Raw genomic sequence first — 25,235 nt, forward strand, 5'->3', positions numbered from 1 at the left:
TAACATTCTTGTACCATGAAGCTGTTATTAGAAGAAAGGACGTTGGACTATTGCACTCATCTTCCCCGTGGTGTAGATTTATGTCCCAAACATGCTATAAATGTGAAGATAGTGAAAACTGAATGTTATTGTGTCCATATATCGACAGCCAACGCATTTGCTGACTGGAACAAAATGCACTCATCCGCATTGTATTCCTTTTCTTTAGTAGTTTTGTTGGCATATTGTGAAACTTTGGTGGTAAGATGCACTATGTTCATTTGCAAATTATTTTGATTATACTTTTACCATTTAAAATCAAATTTTTTTTTCCAGATCAGAAAGGGTCCTTTTGAAAATTGTAAGTGTTGCTTTTCTCTGTTACTTGTTTTAAAAGCCTTTCACACAATATCTTTCTTAATGTTTAATGCATTCATTTCTAACTCTTCATTAATTAGATTATGAAGTGGACGTTAGCAATTTAAAAGAGGATATCCCACAGATAAATGCAGGTAATTTATAAGACTTATAACAAAGAATGCATTCTCTGCTATCTTGAAAGTTAAGTCTCTTAAATTTGCTAGTATATCCTTCTAAGTTTCTCTGGATTATTGAAAATTCTCACAGCATCTTTGATCAACATGTAGAATTTCTTATAATATGTTTTTCCGATTACCTTTGTGATAGAATCCCAAAGGTTTTTGCTTCAGGGACACATTGAAGTAGTTGTAAGTATGATATGCATTATGTTGATTCATAATAGATTCATTTCTTGTACCATGCTGTCATCTTTCACGGAATATTGATTTTCTTACTTTGTTTCAGCGAGAATGGAATGCTCGTAAAGACCCAACAACGAGATGGAAATTCCCAATTCCATACATTCTAACAGATAGTCTTGGTAAAATTTTATTTATAAATTATTGATAATATGGTCTTCACACTCATTATTAATGTCCTGATTTAAGCATCTAATATTATATGAATGTTTAATGTGCACATTTGTAATTTCTCAATAGTATTTTGCAGGAGAGTGGTCAATCTTGTCCAAACAGGGAAATTTGAAATGTTTACATTGACAACTTGAGGGACTTATTGAAGATAAGCAATCAGAATTCAAAAGTGAAATATTGCTAAATGGACAGAGCACTTTTTCACTTTTGTGTTGATTAACAAATTTATTCACTTGTTGTTCATTGTAAAATAAATCAAAGCCGAATCATTTTTAACCCAGAATGATAGGCAATTTCTACTGCCCAGAGGATGATCATTTCGCTTCATTAACTGTATATGCTTTCCTCAAGTTAAATCATGGGACAGCAAAAGATGAACGCATAACGTGCATATCTGAAATTTCTCCATATTATTTTGCAGAAGAGGGGTCAATCTTGCCAGAATTCTGAATGATGTTTGAACAGAAAACAAAGTTGATTCTTCAAAACATTTTAAATAGTTGAAAACATGAAAATAAACGTAAACAATAATAAAAATATCAAATTAAGATATTGTTACTTCTTTCTCTAACAGAAGCACAAAAAAAAACTCTAATTAATGGTTTGCAACCACGAGGAAATCTGCAGATGCTGGAAATTCAAGCAACGCACACACAAAATGCTGTTGAATGCAGCAGGCCAGGTAGCATCTACAGGAAGAGGTACAGTTGACGTCAGGACTCCTGATGAAGGGTCTCGGCCCGAAACATTGACTGTACCTCTTCCTATAGATGCTGCCTGGTCTGTTGCATTCACCAGCATTTTTTGTGTGTGTTGCTCAAATTAATTGTTTCCTGGAACATGATTCCAAGGGACTCTGAGCAAGTTTCTACTCAGTGGCTGGGCTCCATGCAGAGCCCATTCACAGAGCACAACAGAAACATGTCAGTGAGCATATGCTCACGAGTCGAAAGACATAGTGGCACTTACACTGAGAATTTCCAGAAAAATCCATTCTCATCATCTCATAAGCATGAAGTAGCGGTATTTGGGTATCATTTTAAATCATATTTTAAGTAGCTTTTGACCATTACAAGTGAAGAGATTTATGGTCAAACTCCTTCATTTGTTATATTTACCTAGCGTTGGTTTATTGTGTAAAAATACTTCAAATGAATTGCTTAAATTCTGATTTTCAGAGTTAAATGCCAAGGGCATCATCTTGGATGTGTTTGAACAGTTTCGCTTAAAGTCGTGCATTGATTTTAAACCATACGAAGGAGAGAAATCTTTCCTATCTTTTAAAAAGTTATATGGGTATGTATAAAACTATACAGTTTGATAATTATTTTTTGCATATAGACTGCACCAAAGATTCTCAGTTTCATAAAATAGTACAAACTGTGTGCTGTTTTGACGGTGAAAGAAGAGAGCCAAGTATTATTTATCTCCTTTCAGGTAATCTGCAAGTATTAAACAATATAGCAGGTTCATGCTGTAAATATTGACCAGTGCTTTAGATTTCTAGCATCTGTAGTAGTTTGATTTACCCTTGCTCCACCTTTTCTATTAACTTAACTTCCTACGTTTGCATTCTTAATTTTCCCAAATTTATCTTCTGCATATTCATCTCTATCTCTCATTAAAAGAGTCCAAATCTGATCACTCTGAAATTCTCTTCGCAACTATTTAAACCTAAAATCTGTATTTAATTCTCTATGATTAATTGATGGTAGATATGTGAGTTATCTTTCTTCCTATCCCTCTCCATATATTGATGGGCCTTGGTCATTAAGCATGATGTACAAAGAAGAAATATTGTTGATATGGTTCAAAAGAGACAGCAATATACTTTTAAAAATCTTCTCTAAACGTAGAGACAAAAACTAAATTAATCTTCAGAAAATCTTTGGGAAATTTTAGCAAGAAATTATGTTTTAAGTTGAAAAAAAAGAGAAGAGAGACTGGGAGAGAAATAGGAAAGATGTGAAACACAACCACTACTAATCTCATTTAGTCTCTCCTGGCCTACACCATGTCCCAGCCCTTCCCTTTATTCTCCGTGTCCTGCTCATCTTTTCCATAATGTAAGGTATAGCGTGGTTCGTAACTTGATTTGCCTACACCAGGATCAGGAAGAAGATCTCTGCACTCCATTTCAAGCTACCTTTGGAGATGGTTGGATGCTCGTCTTTTTAATATTGTGCAGTGTACGTTGACAGTCGAATTAAATATTTGAGCTATAGCTGAGTTTGTGGCTCTCTGCAGCTACCTGGAAAGAATCCTTGCGTATTCCTGCAGCTTATTTTAATCATGAACTTGGCGTGCATACTATTTATGATTGACATCACAACAACAACACCAAAGATCTGATGCTATTTTAATATCAGCATTACAGTTCAATAATTCCATTTAATATCAGAGATGAAATCTCTGAAATTCTTGAAATTCTTTTTCTTTGCAGACATCGACAAAGACAGAAGAAAGCCCCAAAGAATGAGTGACAGTTAAAAAGTTAGAACCCCAAAGCCCCCCCCCGTTCCCCCTCCCACGCACAAGCAGCAGGAAGGCAATTATCCTCCCCCACCCCTACCCATCTCTACAAAAATAAACATCAGCACCCTCCACTCGCTGAGTACACAGCTTCTGACAGCTGATCTGTGTTCCCGATGCTTCATTCTTTCCTGTGACATTTCAGTCAGTGGCACTGGCTTAGAATCAGCCCATCCTCAGGGCTGGAAAACCTCACAACCTTGAAAGCGTGCTCGTTTTCTGGGCCGCGTCTGTGAGGTATCGAAAAGCGGCCGGTTGTGAGCTCCTCGGAGCAGTTCCCACCACAGCAAAGAAACGAGGTCTGAGTGTAACTTCAGGTCGGGGCCTTTAACAGAACCCCAGCCACCCTGAAAGGGAAAAGGAGAGACATCAAAGTTAGAAATTAAACTGTTTTCATAGATGAACACAAAGGAGTCACATTTTAGCACCAACATGACTCCTCCTCGGCTATGTCATGGAAATATGGAAATATGTCCTGTACGTTGCTAAAATGACCATATTTCAAGTGTATTTACTGGATTCTAAACAACTATATTTTTTCTTCTTTGTATGTAATTGTCAAAATACTGTCTTCATTGAACAGGTGCTGGTCTTTTATTGGTAATAACCACAATGGCCAAGTTTTGTCCATTGGTCAAAATTGTGACAGTAAACCTCTTGTTGAGCATAAAATTCTGCATGCACTAGGATTTTACCACGAGCGCTCAAAACCAGACCGTTATAACTACGTTAATATTCGGTGGAATGAAATTCAGCCTGGTAAGGTTTCAAGTTAACAATCTCATAGGTATATTGGTTTAGTTGAGCATACTGACACAGATCTGAAAGGATCTGGGCTTGACCCTGTCCTGCGATGCTGTCTGTGTAGAGTTTGCATGATTTCTCCATGAACACATGGGCTTCCTCCCACATGTAAAAACTTGCTGGTAAAGTAATTAGCTCATTCCAACGACTTCTGAGTGTAGGCTGGAGGTAAAAAGAATCAAAGGACAAATGATGAGCATGTGTATGGGGAATAAGTATCAGAGAAATAGAGAGGAGATGGGACTATTGGGATAACTATACTGGGAGCCAATGGGCCAAATGACATCCTTCAGTATCAATTTATACATCAGGTATTTGTAATTTCTTTCAAATGATACTTTAATACCTCTAAGTTGCAAAAGAATAATAGGATTGCTTGGTTATTGGTATAAAATCTGTAATTCTAATTAAATAAATTTGATATTTAATCTAATTTTGAAAATAAATTACCCTTAACTGCTGCTGAATGTCAATGTTGTACTTTTATTCAGGTGATGAGATAGGTTTTAAAGTGTATGGCGATGACATCATTACTGACCAGAATACTCCATATGATTATGAATCTCTGATGCATTATCCACAATTCTCCTTCACCAAAAACAATAGTGTGCGAACCATCACTGCAAAGATACCAGCGTTTAATGACATTATTGGACAGCGATTAGACTTCAGTGCTCTTGATCTGCTGAGGTTAAATCGAATGTATAAATGCAGTAAGTTCAGTTTTCAGTTCATTTTCTTGATGACTATCGTCCTCTTCAGGGATATTGATTAATTTTGATTTTCACATAAAACTTTATCTCAGATGCCACTCTCACACTGCTGGACCAATGTGCATTTGAGTTTCTTAATATCTGTGGCATGATCCAGGGAGAACAGGATGCTACCGACTGGGTTCATGTGAAGAACAGTCCTGGAAATGAAGATCATACTATAAGTGGAAAATGCAGAGGTGAGTGTGAACCATCGAGTTCTTTCAATTTCCCATGATCACCTAATCCACCATTCCGATCCTTGCGCCTGTTCTGTCATGGAAAAGGATCATGGCTGACCTGGATCTGATCAACATTTACCTGCGTTGTTTGCATAACCTCAAATAACCTTGACTAAAGAAATCTCAGTTGTGACATTTCAGATTGGCCTAAACAATTGCTATTAAATTCATTCTGATAAGGGTTTAAAGCTAAATTTTTTCTGTAATTTCAGTTTGATGTGGTATCGGAAAAGTAGGTAAAATAACATTTAAATACTTTCTAATCTGTAAATATCTGAAAAAATGTGATATTAATGCAAATTATATTTATTAGATGACTGTTCAAAAGACATGAGACAATTATCCATAAATAAGTCACGAAAACATGTTTTCCCTTTGTCTTCCATGAAAGAAAAGCTTGATCAGTTCTGGATGGTTGGAAGAAAAAAATGCATATAATAGGACTTGATAGGGTAAATTTATTCAATCCAAAAAATTTCTGAAATAGAAATCATATTCGTATTGTTTGTTTAGTTATTGGATTAATCATTTGTTTATTCAGTTTAATAAGTGCAAAGGGAAGTGAAGCCCCTAAAATAGAAGCCAATGAGAACCCCTGTACGGAGTCGCACTCGAGGTTCACCCATCGTGGACATTGAATTTCATCCCAATCTTCTGTCCAGAACGTTAGATATCGAATATTAATTGCCCAATAATAGATAAGGCCCAATAAGGTTCGGCAATGCCAAACCGCCATCCTTTTTTGATTTCTGTAAATATTTCTGACTTAATGTAGGATTTTTATTCTGCCATATATATGAAGAAATTTTAAAATCAATAATGTCAAAAAATGATTTGGAGATGAAGATTGGTACCGCCTGAAATAGATACAGAAATTTAGGTAAAATAATCATCTTAGTAGCATTAATTCGACTAATCAATGATAGGGACAATGAGGACCATTTAGTAAGCAGTTGTTTAACATGAAAAATTAAGTGTAAAAAGTTAACTTTAAATCCATCCTTATGCTTCTGAGTAATTTTAACACCCAAATAAGTAAAATAATCAGTAGCCAGTCTAAATGGTGATTGTCTATAAATTGGAACTTGCATATTTAATAGGAAATGCTCACTCTTATTAAGATTCAATTTATAACCAGAAAAACTACTGAACTGAGCAAAGAATGATATTACTGCAGGGATGGATTTCTCTGGGTTAGGGATATATGGTAACAGGTCATCTGTATCTAGTGATACCATATGCATCCCATTCCCACGAATAATGCCAAATATATTGTGTGAATCACGAAGAGCGATTGCCAAGGGCTCCAAGGCAATATCAGGTAGTAAAGGGTTTAAAGGACAGTCCTGTCTAGTACCTCGACAAAGCCTAAAAAAGGGGGATCTCTGATTATTACTAAGTACAGAAGCCAAAGGTGTATGATATATCAATTTAATCCAAGATATGAATTTTGGGCTAAAATTAAATTTCTCAAGCATATTAAATAAATATTCCCATTCAACTCTATCAAACGCCTTCTCAATGTCAAGCAAAATAATACATTCTAGAGTTTTAGATGAAGAAGTATATACAATGTTCATTAACCTCCTAACATTAATATACAAATAACGATTTTTAATAAATCCTGTCTGGTCGTCAGAGACAATTTGTGGCAATACATTTTCCAATCTAATTGCTAATATTTTGGAAAAGATTTTGGAGTCCACATTCAACAAGGATATAGATCTATATGATACACATTCAGTGGGGCCTTTATCTTTTTTAGGAATTCAAGAAATAGATGCTTCAGAAAAGGATTGTGATAATTTTCCTACAAATAAGGCATCCTTAAAGATTCTACATAACCAAGGAGAAAGTAGATTTGAAAGAGATTTTTAAAATTCTACTTTATACCCATCCAGACCGGGTGCTTTACCAGAATTAATGGAAGAAATTGCTTTCTTTACTTCTTCCGTAATGGATGCATCTAGTGTTAAACATTCATTAAATGGTAATTTTGGAATATTCAATTTCCTTAAAAATTCATGCATTATGGCAGAATCATCAGGAAATTCTGATTGGTATAAAGAGGTATAGAATTCCTGAAAAGATTGATTAATTTCGTCATGGTCAACCATCAAAATACCATCCTGTTTACGAACGTTAATAATCTGACGTTTAGCTGAAGCAGCTTTCAGTTGGTTGGCCAGTAATTTACCTGATTTATCAGCATGTATATAAAATTGACTCTTAGTTTTAAGTAATTGATTTGCAGTCGGGGATGTTAATAATAAACTGTGTTGCATCTGAAGTTCAACTGTCTTTTTATAAAGCTCAAGATTAGGAGCAGCAGAATTTTTTTTTATCAATTTCTTTAATCATAATCAACCAATGTACATGTTTCATTATTAATTCATTTTTCAATCCAGCAGAATATGAAATAATTTGTCCACTGATGTATACTTTAAAAGTATTCCATAATATCCTGCTGGAAATTTCTTCCGTGAAGTTAGTTGAAAAGAGAAAGGTAATCTGTTCTTCAATAAAGTTAACGAAGTTTAAGTGCTGAAGCAGAGTAGAACTGAACCGCCATTGTTGAGCGCTGAAAGTTACATCAGTTAATTTGATTGATAGCTTCAAGGCTGCAGGATCAGAGACGGCCATTGAATCGTACTCACAGGCAGTAACAGACGAAACTAACGGAGCGTGCATAAAAAAGTAATCCATTCAAGAGTAATTATGATACACATGAGAAAATAATGAGAACTCTTTATCGTTAAGATTTAAAAACCTCCAAATTTCTAAAATTCTGGAGTCAACTAAAAAGGAATTAATAAAAATAGTGGATTTGTTTGGAAGTACCTGATTGGGCGCAGATCTGTCCATTGAGGGATTCAGGCAACAGTTAAAATCTCTGTCCATTATCAACGTATATTCATTTAAATTAGGAAGAGATGCAAATAAGTGCTTAAAGAATTCAGGATAGTCGGTATTTGATGCATAGATATTAACCTGAACAACTTTTTGGTTATAAAGTAAACCAGTAATTAACAAAAATCTACCATTCAGGTGTGAACTTGTTTCATAGTGAACAAATGAAATTGAGGAATCTATGAAAGTAGAGACTCCTTTCACCTTATCCTGTGAGTTGGAGTGAAATTGTTTGACTTTCCAAGACCTAAAAAACCACCGATTATCCTCCTTCCTCACATGAGTTTCCTGGGCAAAGATAATCTGAGCATTCAATGCATGAAAAACTTTAAAGATCTACTTCCGTTTAATCAGATGATTCAAACCATTAATGTTTCATGAAACGAAGTTAATGATATTATCCATTTTACTTGAATAAGCCATATGGTATGTGAAGGATTAACTTTAATGCATTGGAAACTCATAAATCAGGAAGATGGAAAAAGGTTTAAAGGGGAACCGGAAATTATGACAATTAGGAAGAGATGCAAATAAGTGCTTAAAGAATTCAGGATAGTCGGTATTTGATGCATAGATATTAACCATAACAACTGTTTGGTTATAAAGTAAACCAGTAATTAACTCATAAATCAGGAAGATGGAAAAAGGTTTAAAGGAGAACCGGCAGTTATGACAATTCAGACATATTTGTAGTTTCAGATCAGCCCAGATGAAAAAACTAAACTAAAAATAGCCCCACTTCCCATCCACAAAAGCCCGAAAATTGGCCAATAGACAGCCAGAAAGCTATCTAGAAACTCCCCTACCCCCATCTCTCTTGAAGGCAAATCCCCAAAATTGAAAAGAATGCAAAATACAACCCACACTCAAAACATTGAGAAAAGAATGCCATAAAAAACAGCACATAAATGTTAAAAAGAACAGGTGTTTGCAAAACATTTTGAAAGGCGAGATCTTGGAAAGCGAAACAGAATACAATCTTATTACTATTTCAGGATAAAAAAACATCAATCACCAAATCAGATTCTCAATTATTTTCAAAAACGAACAATTGAAAAAATAAAATAAAATAATAAAGGGGGAAAAAAGCAACATTAACATAAAAGCGTGATAAACATTCATACTTCAAAACAAAGTACGAGTATTATCAAACCAAGGGCAAAATCCTTCAAACTTTGATAGTCCAGTTCAATGAACTGGTTATTAACTTAGAAAACCAAATGAGTAGAGATATGAAGAAACAGTAAATTTATTAGACTGCTGAGATTAAACATTGATCCTCAAGGAACTGATGAGTTTCGTCCATGGATATAAACCATTTACGTGATTTATCAGGCAGAACAACCCTTAGGTGAGCTGGAAATAGCAGAGCTGGTTGGAACTTTCTTTGATAGAGCTCTGACATCCCCGATTCAAAAAGCGCTCTTTCTGGCATTACCTCAGGACTGTAGTCTTCAACCAGACAAAAATTGAGGTCTCCGTGTTCAATAACCCATTTCCGATGGGCAATTCGAATTAAATGCTCCTTGCTATGCAGATAATGGAATCGGAGTAAACAGGTCAAGGCTTCAACTCTTTAGGAGGCTTTGCTCTTAAAGCCTGCTGAACATGATCAAGTATAGGAGGAGTAGAAAAAAAAATTGATCAGAGCCAAACACGTTCAGAGCCGAACACGTCCATTAAAAATTGAGAAAGGAATTTATTAAGGTCACCACTCTCAACGTCTTCACGGTGTCCTATTTCTCGTAAATTCTGTCTATGACTGCTACTTTCCAGGTCAATAATCTTGACTTTATACTGTTCCATTGTTTGAGTGATCGAAGTTAATTTCTTTTCCAACAAATCCAATCTACGATATCTCTGTCTACCAGCTTCATCGAGTTCTGAAATTTGCCGCTGTTGTTTTACTCTCCTGCTTAAGTGCTCCCAGTCTACCTTCAATCTCCTTTAACAATACTTCCAAAGTAGAAAATCTTTTATTGAATTTATCATCCAGGAGCTTCGACATAGCTTCCAAAGTGAGTTGAGACTGTTTAGGCTGTTTAAAATCACCTTCTCTCCTTCCATTTCCATAGCCAGCTTCCTTGCCTTCGGTTGATGCCTTTTTCCCTCTGGTATCCATTCCAGTGATTAAAAGTCAATGTTCAAGCATATAAAAGTGTTATAAACACTTTAATATAGATAGTAAAAGTGTGGTAAAAGGATTGAAAAATGAATGGAGCAAAGCCAAAATGCAACTTACTCCATCTAGTGCCCCAAGAGAACTTAAGAATTGTTTTGTTGTACAAAAAAAACGATAACAGTTCTGAGGTGCTGCGTTTTTAACTATTTTTATCTAAGTATGTCCAATAAGAATTGAAATCAAAGAACAGAGAATTCTACAGCATTGTGACTTAGAATTCTATTTACGATGGATGGCTTTCCTGCTGATAAGAAAAGTTTTGGACCTTGTAATAAATGATGCAAAGCAGTAATAAGACCACAAGACCATAAGATATAGGAGCAGAATTAGGCCATTTGACCGAATGAGTCTGCTCCACCATTTCATCTTGGCTCATCCATTTTCTCCCTCAGCCCCAGACTTCCACCTCCCCCGCCCCAATATACCTTCATGTCCTGACCAATCACAAATCTATCAACCTCTGCCTGAAATATACATAAAGATTTGGCTTCCACAGCTGCCTATGGCAATGAATTCCACAGATTCACCTCTCTCTGGCTAAAGAAATTCCTCCTCATCTCCATTCTAAATGGATGCTCCTCTATTTTGAGGCTGTGTCCTCTGGTCTTAGACTCACCCACCACAGGAAATATCCTCTCCACATCCACTCACCATGGCCTTTCACTATTGGATAGGTTTCAATGTGGTTATGTCTCATTCTTCAAAATTCTAGTGACTACAGGCCCAGAGCCATCACACATTCTTCATCGAACAAGCTGTTCAATCCAGGAGCCTGAATGGAAATTAGGAAGAATATGACCTGTACCTGTTGCCATAGCTTCCAATAAGTTTGACAAAAAGGTTGGGGGTGCTGTGGATAGTGTGGAGGGCTGCGAGATGTTATAGCGGGACATCGATAGGATGCAAAACTGGGCTGAGAGTGGCAGATGGAGTTCAACCCAGATGAGTGTGAGGTGGCTCATTTTGGTAGGTCAAATATGATGGCAGAATGTAGTGTTAATAGTAAGACTCTTGGCAGCGTGGAGGATCAGAAGGATATTGGGGTCCAAGTCCATAGGACACTCAAAGCTGCTGCGCAGGTTGACTCTGTGGTTAAGAAGGCATACAGTGTATTGGCCTTCATCAATTGTGGGATTGAGTTTAGGAACAAAGAGATAATGTTGCAGCTATATAGGACCCTGATCAGACCCCACTTGGAGTACTGTGCTCAGTTCTGGTCAGCTCTCTACAGGAAGGATGTGGAAACTATTGAAGTGGTGCAGAGGAGCTTTACAAGGATTTTCCCTGGATTGGGGAATATGCCTTATGAGAATAGGTTGAGCAAACTTGACATTTTCTCCTTGGAGCAATGGAGGATGAGAGGTGACCTGATAGAGGTGTATAAGAGGATGAGAGGCATTGATCGTGCGGATAGGCAGAGGCTTTTTCCCATGGCTGAAATAGCTAACACAAGAGGGCACAGTTTTAAGGTGTTTGGTACTAGGTACAGAGGACATGTCAGGGGTAAGATTTTTATGCAGAGAGTGGTGAGTGCGTGGAATGGGCTGCCAGTGATGGTGATGGAGGTGGATACAATAGGGTCTTTTAAGGGACTCTTGGATAGGTACATGGAGCTTAGAAAAGTGGAGGGTGATTGGTAATCCTAGGTAATTTCTAAAGTAAGGACATGTTTGACACAGCATTGTGGGCTGAAGGGCCTGTATTGTGCTGTAGGTTTTCTATGTTTCTGTGTTAATAAGGAAACTTGGCAAATGTAAAAATCTACATAAGTAACTTCTGACAGGCGATAGCATGAATGATCTATCGAAAAAAATGAAAGGAATATACAGGATGATGCCAAAGGGGATTGATTGCATTGTTGGCAGAAGGAAGAAACAAAAACTTACGATCAATGACATAACAATGGACAAACTAGGACTGGAACAAAATATAATTGCACATCAGAAGCTTATTTTAGGAATGCTGTATAATCAGTAGCCCCTAAACTGCTGAGCAATCGCCTACAGACATCTACTACATTTTTACACTCAGTTATGTAAATATCAACTTAATCAATGATTCTGTTTTGTTTTATTCAATTAGAAATAAATGGTTATCATATCTTCAATTGCTTCTTTAATTTCAGATTAAGAGTTTGATTTGAAACATGCTTCATCCTGACGTCTATCATTTGATATAGATTTGTAAAACTAAAATTATTCTTTCTCTTGTCACCAATAATTTCTGCATCTTAATTTGTTCCATAGTTGTAAAACAATGAATGAATCTGAGGCTTTTTTTTTACTATGTACAAAGAGAGTTCCACTTTCTCCAGTTTCTAACAAATTATTGAAATTCTAGATGCTGGATACTTCATGTACCTTGATACTAAGAATGGCAAGGCAGGTCAAAATGCTGTTCTGGAGTCCAGGATCCTTTACCCCAGAAGGGATGAGCAGTGTCTTCAGTTTTTCTACAAAATGACAGGCAGTCCAATGGATAAGCTCGTTATATGGATGAAAATGGATGATAGAACTGGAACTGTTCGAAAACTGATTAAAATTCATACATTACAAGGTATGATCTTTTTAGACTGATAACCTATTACTTCATTTGTCTATGTTTGTCCATTTCTCTCTAAATCTGCAAGATGGCACAGGTGAATCATGGCACCATTCTGCGGGCTACATACGACCTGTTGGTGCAGTCTTTCATTGATTGTGTTATGCTTATCAGATTTATTTAGTATGCCTGCAAGAAAATGTATCTCAGGATTGTATATAGTGACAAATGAGTTCTTTGATAATAAACAAGGAAGAAGCTGCAGATGCTGGAAATCCGAGCAACACACAGAAAATGCTAGAAAATCTCAGCAGGCCAGGTAACATCTATGGAAAAAAGTACAGTCGATGTTTTGGGCCAAAACCCTTCATCAGGACTGGAGAAAAAAAGATGAGGATTAGATTGCAGGAGTAAAGATTGGAGTAATTTACTCCTCATCTATTTTTCTCCAGTCATTAGATTCTGGACTAGTTCCTGAGGATTGGAGGGTGGCTAATGTAACCCCACTTTTTAAAAAAGGAGGGAGAGAGAAACCGGGGAATTATAGACCAGTTAGCCTAACGTCGGTGGTGTGGAAACTGCTGGAGTCAGTTATCAAGGATGTGATAACAGCACATTTGGAAAGCGGTGAAATGATCGGACAAAGTCAGCATGGATTTCTGAAAGGAAAATCATGTCTGACGAATCTCATAGAATTTTTTGAGGATGTAACTAGTAGAGTGGATAGGGGAGAACCAGTGGATGTGGTATATTTGGATTTTCAAAAGGCTTTTGACAAGGTCCCACACAGGAGATTAGTGTGCAAACTTAAAGCACACGGTATTGGGGGTAAGGTATTGGTGTGGGTGGAGAATTGGTTAGCAGACAGGAAGCAAAGAGTGGGAATAAACGGGACCTTTTCAGAATGGCAGGCGGTGACTAGTGGGGTACCGCAAGGCTCAGTGCTGGGACCCCAGTTGTTTACAATATATATTAATGACTTGGATGAGGGAAGTAAATGCAGCATCTGCAAGTTTGCGGATGACACGAAGCTGGGTGGCAGTGTTGGCTGTGAGGAGGATGCTAAGAGGATGCAGGGTGACTTGGATAGGTTGGGTGAGCGGGCAAATTCATGGCAGATGCAATTTAATGTGGATAAATGTGAAGTTATCCACTTTGGTGGCAAAAATAGGAAAACAGATTATTATCTGAATGGTGGCCGATCAGGAAAAGGGGAGGTGCAACGAGACCTGGGTGTCATTATACACCAGTCATTGAAAGTGGGCATGCAGGTACAGCAGGCGGTGAAAAAGGCGAATGGTATGCTGGCAGTTATAGCGAGAGGATTCGAGTCCAGGAGCAGGGAGGTACTACTGCAGTTGTACAAGGCCTTGGTGAGACCACATCTGGAGTATTGTGTGCAGTTTTGGTCCCCTAATCTGAGGAAAGACATCTTTGCCATAGAGGGAGTACAAAGAAGGTTCACCAGATTGATTCCTGGGATGGCAGGACTTTCATATGAAGAAAGACTGGATGAACTGGGCTTGTACTCGTTGAAATTTAGAAGATTGAGGGGCGATCTGATTGAAACGTATAAGATCCTAAAGGGATTAGTCAGGCTAGATGCAGGAAGATTGTTCCCGATGTTGGGGAAGTCCAGAACGAGGGGTCACAGTTTGAGGATAGAGGGGAAGCCTTTTAGGACCGAGATTAGGAAAAACTTCTTCACACAGAGAGTGGTGAATCTGTGGAATTCTCTGCCACAGGAAACTGTTGAGGCCAGTTCATTGGCTATATTTAAGAGGGAGTTAGATATGGCCCTTGTGGCTACGGGGGTCAGAGGGTATGGAGGGAAGGCTGGGGCGGGGTTCTGAGTTGGATGATCAGCCATGATCATAATAAATGGTGGTGCAGGCTCGAAAGGCCGAATGGCCGACTCCTGCACCTATTTTCTATGTTTCTATGTTTCTATGTTACTTTGATAATCAATTTACTTTGAACTCAAATCTCTCCTATGCATAATATTTGTTCAAAAGTCTAATATCGATATCAAAGAATCTACTAATCTCTGTCTTGAATATGCTTAGGGATTGAGCCAAATATTCAGTACACCCAGGTGAAGAATTTCCTTCTCACTTCTATCCAGTCTGGCCAGCATTTATTTTAAAATTATGACCTTTGGTCTAGATATCCCAACCAGGGGAAATATCTATCCCACATCAAGTACCCTACTTCTTACTTCTCAAACAGAATGGAGGGAAATGCGCAGCCAAGTTTTCAGGCTGAGACCCTTCACAAGGCCTGATCTTGAGTCCTGATGAAGAGTCTTAGCCCAAAATGTTGACCTTTCATTCCTCTTCAGGTAGGTTGCCGCTCTTGCTGAGTTCATTGAGAATTTTGTGTGTTTTCCACGAAGAGTGGGTTCAGGAGAGTATCAAATGGAGAAGTGCAGTGAATGGGGTGGATGCAGCTGAAGATCTGCTCATTAAGGATAATCACTGATGAAGGAAACCAGAACCAAAGGTGTGGGAAGTAACATTATTGAAGTCGATATAACAAAGATAGAGGAAACCGGAAACTAGCATTGTCCTTTCAGGAACTGGCGAGAGAGGGAGTGTGGCCAAGAAAGTTATGGGTTTGTTGGTTTTTCATAAATGTTGAATATCTATCTATCCCTGAAATAGAGAAGGGGAAACTAATGTAGGGAAAGGAAGAACCTGATTTGAACAGTGTGTAAATTAGTACAGAGTAGAAATTGCCAGTGAAACTGATGTAAATTTCCATTTCAGGGTGTGAGCAGGAAATAGCAGTGATAGTGATCAGGGTGAGGAACTTGAGTATCATTGGCTAAGAGAATGTCTGAAATTTTAGCATCCATAACAATTCCTTATTCCATAGCGACACCTTTGATCTGGAGGGCTGGTGAGCTTTAAAATCTGATAACAGAAACTATCAAAGTAACCTAGAAACCAAATTTTTCACTACTTTCAATAACTAATTACAATAAAATAATACTCTGAGCATATGTTGATGTGCTGGTTAGAAAGAATACTTTTATGTTTAGTTATTCCAGTCATGAAACTACTCATTTTCAGATTGGTACATTTTGTTTCACTTCACTTCATCTGAACGTGCTTTACTCCCGGTACTCCTGGAGATTTCATCAACCACATTAAATTCTATGCCTTGTATGATAAATCATTCTGATTGTTAAAACTTTGACAAATATTTCATGTTTTTATCATTTATTTCTTTCTCTACAGCGGATGGCAGCCATTCATGGAACATTGCCCATGTAAAATTCAATGCGACAGCCAAGTTTCATTATGTTTTCGAAGGAATAATTGGTAACCCCAGTGATTCTTCAGGTGGTATTTTCCTGGATGATGTCACACTTACCGAGACCAAATGACCTTATGGTGTCTGGCATGTAAGGAACTTCACCGAAAAGCTTCAAAACAATTATAGGAGGGCCATAACCAGTCCATGTTTCTATAGCCCGGAAGGATATCGATACAGTTTAACTTTAAAACCTCATTCTCGTTATGAAAATTATACAGGGATCTTTTTCCACCTGTGCAGTGGTGAAAATGATGATATGCTTGAATGGCCAGTTGGGAACAGACAAGTTACCATTACAGTACTGGACCAGCATCCTGATGTGAAACTCAGAATGTGGTCTACTCGAAGCTTCACTACAGATGGAAGTTATCTTCTACCCGGTGAGAAAATAAATGCAATATCTCTGTTACAATTTTAGCATCTGTTTGAAATGGATTCTATAAGAAAGAGCTTGAACTTTGGTCAAACTGTTTCTCCTTGTTTTCAGTTAGTATAAAACAGGGGTCCCCAACAGTTTTTGCACTGCAGACCAGTTTAATGTTGACAATATTCTTGCGGACCGGCAACCGGAGGTGGGGGGGTAGGGTTGCCAATGGAGAAGAGTAGCAGTCAAATGCGTATTTACCCCGAGAAAGACTACAATGACAATGAAGCCTTGCGCGGGCACCAGTCCACATGCGTGAACGTGCCGATTTTTTTCACAAATCGTTTTTGGCGATTCAGATCGGGTGGGGGTGGGGTGTTAATCACGACCGCAATATGGGTGATAAGTGGCTAATACACTCAATTTCATTTCTAAAAGGGTTTATCTAATGAATTTAATATTAAACACACAGCGCATATTTTCCTCACATGAATACAGTGATAAGTCAATTATCAGGGGAGCTTGAAGTAAGTGTTGAATGGACTTACGAACTTCCAGTAGAAGTGGTAGAGGCAGGTTCAATATTATCATTTGAAGAAAGATTGGACAGTTATATGGGCAGGAAAGGAATGGAGGGTTATGGGCTGAGTGCAGGTCGATGGGACTAGGTGAGAGTAGCGTTCGGCACAAACTAAAAGGGTCTAGGTGGCCAGTTTCCATGCTGTAATTGTTATATGGTTATATAAATCACTTATAAGTCAATAGTATCATAACATTTTAAGTAATGTTTGGATATTAAACACACAGCACATATTTTCCCCATATGAACATATAAAATCATTGCAACACACCAATACTGCTGAATCAGTGGGAGCCCTGGGCTTGTTTCCCTGCAACATCGAGGGGTGACGGGAGACAGCGATACCCGAAGGGGGTTCCTTATGTCCAGTCTATTCCGCAGTTTAGTTTTTGTTGCATTCATTGCAGAGATATGTTGGAAATGGAAGCAACGTTTTCTGTGCTTTCGTGGCTATCTCAGGATATTTAGCCTTGACTTTGATCCAGAATGCCAGCAGAGGTGTAATGTCAAACATACTTTTCAGCCCGCCGTCACTTGCAAGCTCGAGGAGCTAATCTCCTTCCCGCACTGACATGGATGACGCGAGGGTAATGACCTCGCGTGCGTTCATGCTCAACAGTGGCCGTGACAGGGAATGAGGAAAGATGCAGCTGACTCATGTCACCAAATCATGTCGTTTCCTCACGGCCCGGTAGCACATGCTTTGTGGCCCGGCACCTGTCCGCAGCCCGGTGGTTGGGGAAAGCTGGTATAAAACATACACATAATGGACACAGGTGAATAAATATGAGTGAAAATAATCAGACACCGGGAAATATGAAACAAAAATATTTTTTGTGCTTGTTTCACAGAGAATCTGAATTTTCCTTCATTTTCTAGTTTTAAATCTCTCACTGCCATACACACACCATGTTCATAGTTTCTATGGGTCTTATCTCCATCTTCCTTAACCTAGTTCCCAAACTATTAACCACTTAGTTATGTCTCCTTGTTATTTGTTTACAAACTCTGCGAGGGCGGCATCTATTGGCCATCTGTACTTACACACTGAATCACACACTTTGCTATGGGACTGAAGTCCTCTAGAATGCAAGCCAGGGTAAGAATTGGTTTCACTTTCCCAGATGGGCCTTAATGAAATTAACAATCAAATAACTTCACAATCACTAGTAATGTTTGTTTTCAGTACTGTTCTCCTCTTGAAACCTGGGAATTTAGATTTAGATTTAGATTATGAAGACACGCAGTCCTCTTTCATTGTCATTTAGTAATGCATGCATTAAGAAATGATACAATATTCCCCCTGGTGTGATATCACAAAACACAGGCAGACCAAGAGTGAAAATCTAACAAAACCACATAATTATACATATAGTTACAACAATGCAACAATACGATAACTTAATGAAGAACAGTCCATGAGCAGAGTAAAAAGTTCAAAGTCTCTCAAATGTCCCACATCTCATGCAGATGGGAGAAGGAAGAAAAACTCTCCCTGCCATGCCCGACCACAGTCCGACTGAGTCGTCCTAAAACTTTGAGCCTCCGATCAGCCTCCAACACCGAGTACCGAGTATCATCTCTATCCGAACGATTCGACCTCAATCTCGGTTGCCAACAGCAGGCAAAGCCGGGGATTTTGAGGCCGTCCCTCCGGAAGATTCTCGATCGCACAGTAACAACAGAACTGAATATGTGTTTCAGAAATTTCCCCATATGTTCCTCTGTGCTTTCATGTCTGTCTCCATCAAATCAGAATTGAGCACGGCCCCTATTTAATGGATAAGGTATCACTTTCACTGGAGGGCTGCGCACACGCGACGCGCTGCTATGTCTTCTAAAAATTATTTACAGTTTGAACTTCATCCTTTCCTTCTTTCAATGAATCTCAACTTGGTATATGGTGACATACAGCTCAGGTACATTGGTAATAAATTTACTTTGAACTTTCACTTTTCCTTCTGTCTCTAAAGCCACAGACTAAACTTCACCACGTACCTTCGTTATTTCACTATATAGTGAAGTCTTGAGCAGCCTTCCTAATTAGGGGTGGCTGGGAGTTACAGAGGTCCATTGGACAGGTGCCTGGATAAGGTGCGGATTTCGGGGCAGCATCATCAGAGAAACAAAGTTGAGTTTGAGGAGATATTGTTAAAGATCATACAGTTGGTGTGACATATTTAGTAAATTGGGGCAAGTGAAAAAGGATGGGGATTAGAGGGACCTGATGATCAAAATATCATGGCAGAGAGTGGAGATCCAGACATGCATAGAAATACTGATTGGTGGGGTCGAGGTTATTAGGGTATTTAGGAAATTTGTTCTCAGTGATCAGGAAGTGCGACAATAGCTGGGTCTGGATAGAAGTCCAAGGAATAGAACTGCAGGTAGTACATCACTGAAAATTCAGTACGTCTTGGTTTTAATCAGACACCCAAAATATGTTTCTTCATCCTGCTCCTGATCTCCATGAGGAGACAGCAGTGGACTGCAATGTTGCTGATTCACTGCTGGATTTGACATTGCTTTGATTTCGTTGGAGATCCCAGGGGAAAGGAGTGGAAGGGCATTGAAAGATAAATTCCTTCAGTTTTAATATTTCCTTATAATATTACAAACGACTTAAATATTTTAAATGTATCTAACCATTTAATTTTTTTTTATAATTTAGCACTTACAATGAAAATATAATTTTTTGCAATTGAGATCACACTAGTCGGCTCAGGGATATGGAGAACTATTGTGACTGGATCCCATATCTGGACTAAGTAAACATAGATGTCATAAGAGATAAAATACCAAATTGAATTAAAATATTCTTTTTCTAAGAATGTGCTGATTAATTTCACCTACTATTTCTCTATAATAGTTTATGGACAGAAGACTAAAATGTACTGCTATCGATGCAATAATGTTCTTGAATGTAGATCATGAATAACCATTATTGAAGAACCTAATAGTTCAGTATATTTTTCATTCCAAAGTTTAGATAAGACTTTTTAATAATGAAATACCCAGGTGAAATCCATTGAAGAGTTTGTTTCTGGCACGAATCGACTCTAAACTCAGAAATGACTGTGATTCCCTTCAGTTTGCCTATTGCCACAACAGGTCAACAACAGATGCTATTTCATTAGGTCATCACTTAGAGCAAGATCATCTGGACAACAGTCATGCACATGATAATATGCTGTCGTTTGACTACAGTTTGGTGTTCAACACCTTCATCCTCCCCAAACTGATCAGCAAGCTCCTAGATCTGGGCTTCTGTACATTCTTTTGCAACTGGATCCTTGACTTCCTCATCAGCAGATCCCAATCAGTATGCTAACAGTATTTCCTCTTTGTTGATCATCAAGACAGATACATCTCAAGACTGCATTCTTCGCCCCCTGCACCATTTTCTTTACATCTATAACTTCATCTCTAAGCACAGATCCAATACCATTGATAAATTCGCCAATGGCACAACTACTGTTGGCCAGATCACTTGTGGCGATGAGTGAATATACAGGAGTGAGATAAAGCATCTAGTTGAGTGGGGCCACTATGACAACCTCATGGTCAACATCAACCAAATCAAAGCAGATGATAAGAAGCCTGAAGTCCCACACCACAGGTTTAGGAACAGCTTCTTTCCTACAACCATCAGGCTCTTGAATATACCTGCACAATCCTAACCCTATCTCAGCAATGGAACACCATAGATTACTTCTTGCATTGCCATGGATTTCTATTGCACCTTTGCTTTTTGATATTACAGTCTTGCTTTAACAAACATTGTATAATTAGATTTGTAACATATATGGAATTTTTATTCTGTGTTTATTTAAACCTTTGTACTGGTGATGATGTTGCAAGGAGTTTTTCATTCTATCTGTATCTCACTGTCCTTCTGAACCTGATAATAAACTCAACTGGAATTGTTAAATTTGAGATTATTACACTATTAAGTTGTTAGATTTGCTTCATATTTCCTACCAATATGATTCTGCACTCTGCTTTAGTATTTAAGGTAGCATTACATGACCTAATATGTATGACACTGTTTAATTACAGAGAGAAATAACACCTTCTATTGGGACAAGCCCACATTAACTGGAGACTACGATGTTGCATGCAACTGTTACCAAAGTTCCACCTGGGGATGGGCAAGATTCATATTACACAGCGATCTCCACCGCAAAAGTTTCTTAAGAAATAATGACCTCATTATTTTTACAAAGTTCAATGGTAAAGTTTCTTCTCATGTTTTCTCTTGGTGTGGTTGTCACTTTTCCATCGCAGACTGAAAGTCGGGTTTAGAAAGCTGAGTTCTGTGCTTCATTGTTAACTTCATGTGATTTGAAGTTGTTTAGGGATTTTTGCAGAGAAGTTAGTTACTTGTGCAAGTAATAAATATTATTGGTCAACAAGGTGATAACAGTCAGTTATAAGGAGAACTCATGGCAGGGACACATGAATGAGAAACTAGGCTAAATTTTGTAAAGCAAATGGTATTGTTGATGGGTGTATGGTTTGAAGAACTGGAGGGGGAAATATGTGAGAGTCTATCTCCAGTTGCTACTTTTATATGTGGTAATTTGACATGCTGCTTTTTCAAACACACTATGGAAGACTGAAGGGGTACGGTACACTGCACATTCTGTTCTTCTTAATGGTGAAGAAAAATGATTGAAGCTTATTTCTCCAATAAACCAGGGGTCAGAAAATACAAAGGTTTATGCACTGTTAGTTAAAAAAACAGCTGACACACCTAACAACTACGAATTATGGATCTGGAGTGGGATTAGTTTACTGGTTATCCCTCAGGTGGGATAATTTAATCAGCTAGCACTTCCTCTGGCCTCTCATTCCATATTGCATGCTGCTCTGTGTAACATAAAATAGCTTCCATAGTTCCTATTAAATATTTTCCCCCTCACTTTAAACCCAAGACTTCTATGTTTTGGTTCCCCAGCACTGCAAAGAATATGCTATCTATACACTCATAATGAGTTTATATGTTTCATCAAGTCTCCTCTTGCTCTTCTAAGTTCCAATGGATACAGAGTCACTTATTAAATGCATCAAACAAACTACTGTGAGATCGTCCCTTCAAAGCTTCTTCTCTGGTGTGGCTTCTGAGGCAATGAATGAGCGAATGTGAGAATCGCAGACTCCACATGTGGGGCAGTAGAGAGCTAATGGGAGAGGAGTTTGGATTTGTGAGGTGGTGTGATTCTGCCCCTACTTACACCGGGACGTTTGTGTGCTCTCAATACATGACCTCAGGACTCTGAATATGACCCTGAAAGCAACCTCTCCACTCAATATTGCTCAATGCAATGTGCTATTTTGAAGCATTGCCACTTTTTAAGAACATACTGTTCCTATTTGGCCGTGCTGTTCCCCTCCCTTTCTCTACCTCTTAGTCATTGTTAGACTCACACCTAACACAGATTGTTGCCCTTCATTGTAAATGGTAACAATAACTTCCATGATTTTTTGAATTACACTGAGAATTTCATTGGGTGCTAAACTTGCAACCATGTGGTTCCTGAATCAGGGCCACTGGGGTGACATTAGCAGCAACAATTGCCATATGCAACGTAGCATGGTCTTTGAACTATGGACTAGGGGGCACATACACCCTAAGGTGGTTTTTGCACCTGTCCAAGGTTGGAAAGGGATGGATTAGACTCAATTCATGATTCTCACACTCATGAATGACCTGCATAATGGATAATGGATAATGGCACAGAAATGGTTATATATGGTTCATGCCATACTTTCCGTATCCAGAGTCTTGTCTAATTTGATGCTTGAAGAAGACACTGGAGAGAAGCTCTGGATGATTGAGAGAAGACCAAGGGAATTAACCCAGAGATTATAGAAGAAAACAGGAAAGAAACAATTATCAAAATGCAAAAATCAATCGCTGAACTTAACTAATCTTTTTTTCAAAGATCTGACTCCACTGATTCATACAGAAGTGCCAATTCATCCCAGGGGTCCTCCATTAAGGCATCGGCGAGCAGTAGAACATCAGCAACAAAGTCCCTTCAGAGAGCAGTGCAGTCCTGGCTATTGTCTGAATGGTGGAATATGTGTTATTGTGAATGGGAAAACAAGTTGCAGGTAGGTGAAGCTTCTGCAACTCATGTGTGGGTACTTTGAAGGAGGAAAATAGTTATTTTGCAGGGTTTACTTAGAAAATTTTGATGACCTTTTGTTTCAGTTTGCACTATGAAATCTGATTTCTCTGATTCCAGAACCACAGATGTCCATTTGTTACAAAGATCTGATCTACCCTTTTCTGAAATGCAAATTACTTTTGTTGAAAGCCAATCTCAACAATATTTGAATTTGCTACACCACATGACAATAGGACACATGTCCTAGTGAGTTGATAGAGTTATTTGATATCAAATAGTCCGTACAGCTGAACTTGTCTATGCTAACCAAGTTGCACATTTAAGCTAATGTTATTTGCCTGCATTTGTCTCTTTTCCCTCATCATTTTGTTTCCATCTAGCTGTGTGAATACCTTTTTAAACATTGTAAGTATACCTGTAATAATGGCATGATTATAAAAGTTATAGCAAAACAAAGTATACAAATATATGACACTGCTGGGCAAGAGAATATTGATGATCATCAAGACCACGTTGTATTCCCCATGCTAGCATTAGTTCAACTTTATTGATAAATATTGCCTATCTAACCCATTAGTCCCATGCAACAATCTTTAACACAGTATAATCTTTAGGGAGACGTGCTGCTCCGAGCGAGAATAGAATTTTCCCTATATTTGTGTTTGATAGAAGATGGGCAAGATTCAAACAGGATAAAGCCTGCAGAGGTTGGAAATCCAAACAACACACACAACATGCTGGAGGAATACAGCAGGTCAGGTCGCATCTGTGGAAAAGAGTGAAATGGGAGGACTAAGCAATCCATTTTGTTTGGATAGCCCTCGCAGCCCAAACTACCATTCTCCCTAATGCCCTATATCTCTTTCCAGTTTCATCAAACAAAATGCAGAACATGAAATTAGTATGACCAAAAACAATTAATTGTAACTTCAGAAGATGCTCTTATAGATCAGGGCCACTGGGTAAACTGCTCCTTACAACTTATCCTGGCCATTATCTGATGACACATTCTCAGAGTTGCTTGTTACGGCTCTACATAGTTTGCATTATTGGTATAGTAGAGAACTATTGCTCACTGGGAAACCTAGGTAAGCACATGAAGACTGTAGAAAAGATGTGTTAGTGAACTTGGAAGCTGTTAGATGGGGGGATCTGTATGGAACATACTGTAGGCACCAGCATTAAACTGTTGGACAGAAAGGCTGTTGTTTGTGCGATATTGTTATGTCATACTCTGTAATGTTGTTCCGTTTTAGGTGTGCGTCAACTCAAATACACCAGCACTTTGGTGATCGCTGTGAGAGAGCACAGGTTCATGGCACAGTCCTGGGAGTACTGGTTGGTGCAATTGCAGGTGTACTGGTGTTGACTATTGCTATTATTAACATAATTGCCAGAAAACAAAATTAAATCATCATAATGCTCATAGATGGATTATAAATTGAAATTTTCACTAATTTACAAATCTTTTAATGTCTTGCAAGAACTTGCATGAATTTTGTGTTCAATGGTAATTTCATGAAATTTGGTTGAATTTGCATTTCCTCACATTAGACATTACTATTTTTTCTCATTGTATTATGGATAATAAAGCATGTAATAAGTAATTGAGTCAAACTGTTAAGCACTGCTTTGCTTTGTAAAGCTTTTACAATAAATCATTATGCCTGTTCGCATTTCCTGAAGCTTGTGTGTGAATTTATTCTTTAACATAATTCAGAGTTAAAGCAGACAACAAGGCTGGTTGAGCAAGGGAGTCCTGGTCTATAGAAAGTGAGTTCAGATGAGATGAGGAGCTGTGTAAGAAAACAATTTAGTAGCTACCTTACAAGGAATCTGATTTAAAGGGGAGTGGATGCAAAAAGAACTTGTGTAAAATGGTTGATCATCAATATACTAGACACATTGTAAAGATCAATGAGCATAGGAAGATCCAGG

The 25,235-nt window shown here is 38.1% G+C and overlaps 1 protein-coding gene across 3 annotated transcripts; it reads left to right on the forward strand.

Annotated features, from left to right (window-relative positions):
• LOC134340184 (meprin A subunit alpha-like) lies at positions 1-24,977 on the forward strand. Of its 3 annotated transcripts, XM_063037153.1 has the most exons (14): positions 1-240; positions 316-340; positions 438-491; positions 667-707; positions 805-880; positions 2,111-2,228; positions 4,048-4,223; positions 4,760-4,981; positions 5,074-5,220; positions 12,695-12,910; positions 16,138-16,596; positions 21,220-21,393; positions 23,109-23,280; positions 24,554-24,977. In XM_063037153.1, the coding sequence occupies exons 1-11, from the start codon at positions 16-18 to the stop codon at positions 16,284-16,286; spliced, it is 1,449 nt and encodes a 482-aa protein (XP_062893223.1). In that variant the 5' UTR covers positions 1-15; the 3' UTR covers positions 16,287-16,596; positions 21,220-21,393; positions 23,109-23,280; positions 24,554-24,977. The 3 variants fall into 3 exon arrangements, with proteins under 3 accessions (XP_062893223.1, XP_062893231.1, XP_062893240.1); XM_063037161.1 differs by lacking the exons at positions 21,220-21,393; positions 23,109-23,280; positions 24,554-24,977 and adding an exon at positions 7,674-7,768 and having other exon boundaries at positions 16,138-16,274; XM_063037170.1 differs by lacking the exons at positions 12,695-12,910; positions 16,138-16,596; positions 21,220-21,393; positions 23,109-23,280; positions 24,554-24,977 and adding an exon at positions 7,028-7,664.
• The last annotated feature ends 258 nt before the right edge of the window (positions 24,978-25,235 follow it).

Source organism: Mobula hypostoma, chromosome 2 (assembly GCF_963921235.1).
Source record: "Mobula hypostoma chromosome 2, sMobHyp1.1, whole genome shotgun sequence".
Lineage (NCBI taxonomy): Eukaryota > Metazoa > Chordata > Chondrichthyes > Myliobatiformes > Myliobatidae > Mobula > Mobula hypostoma.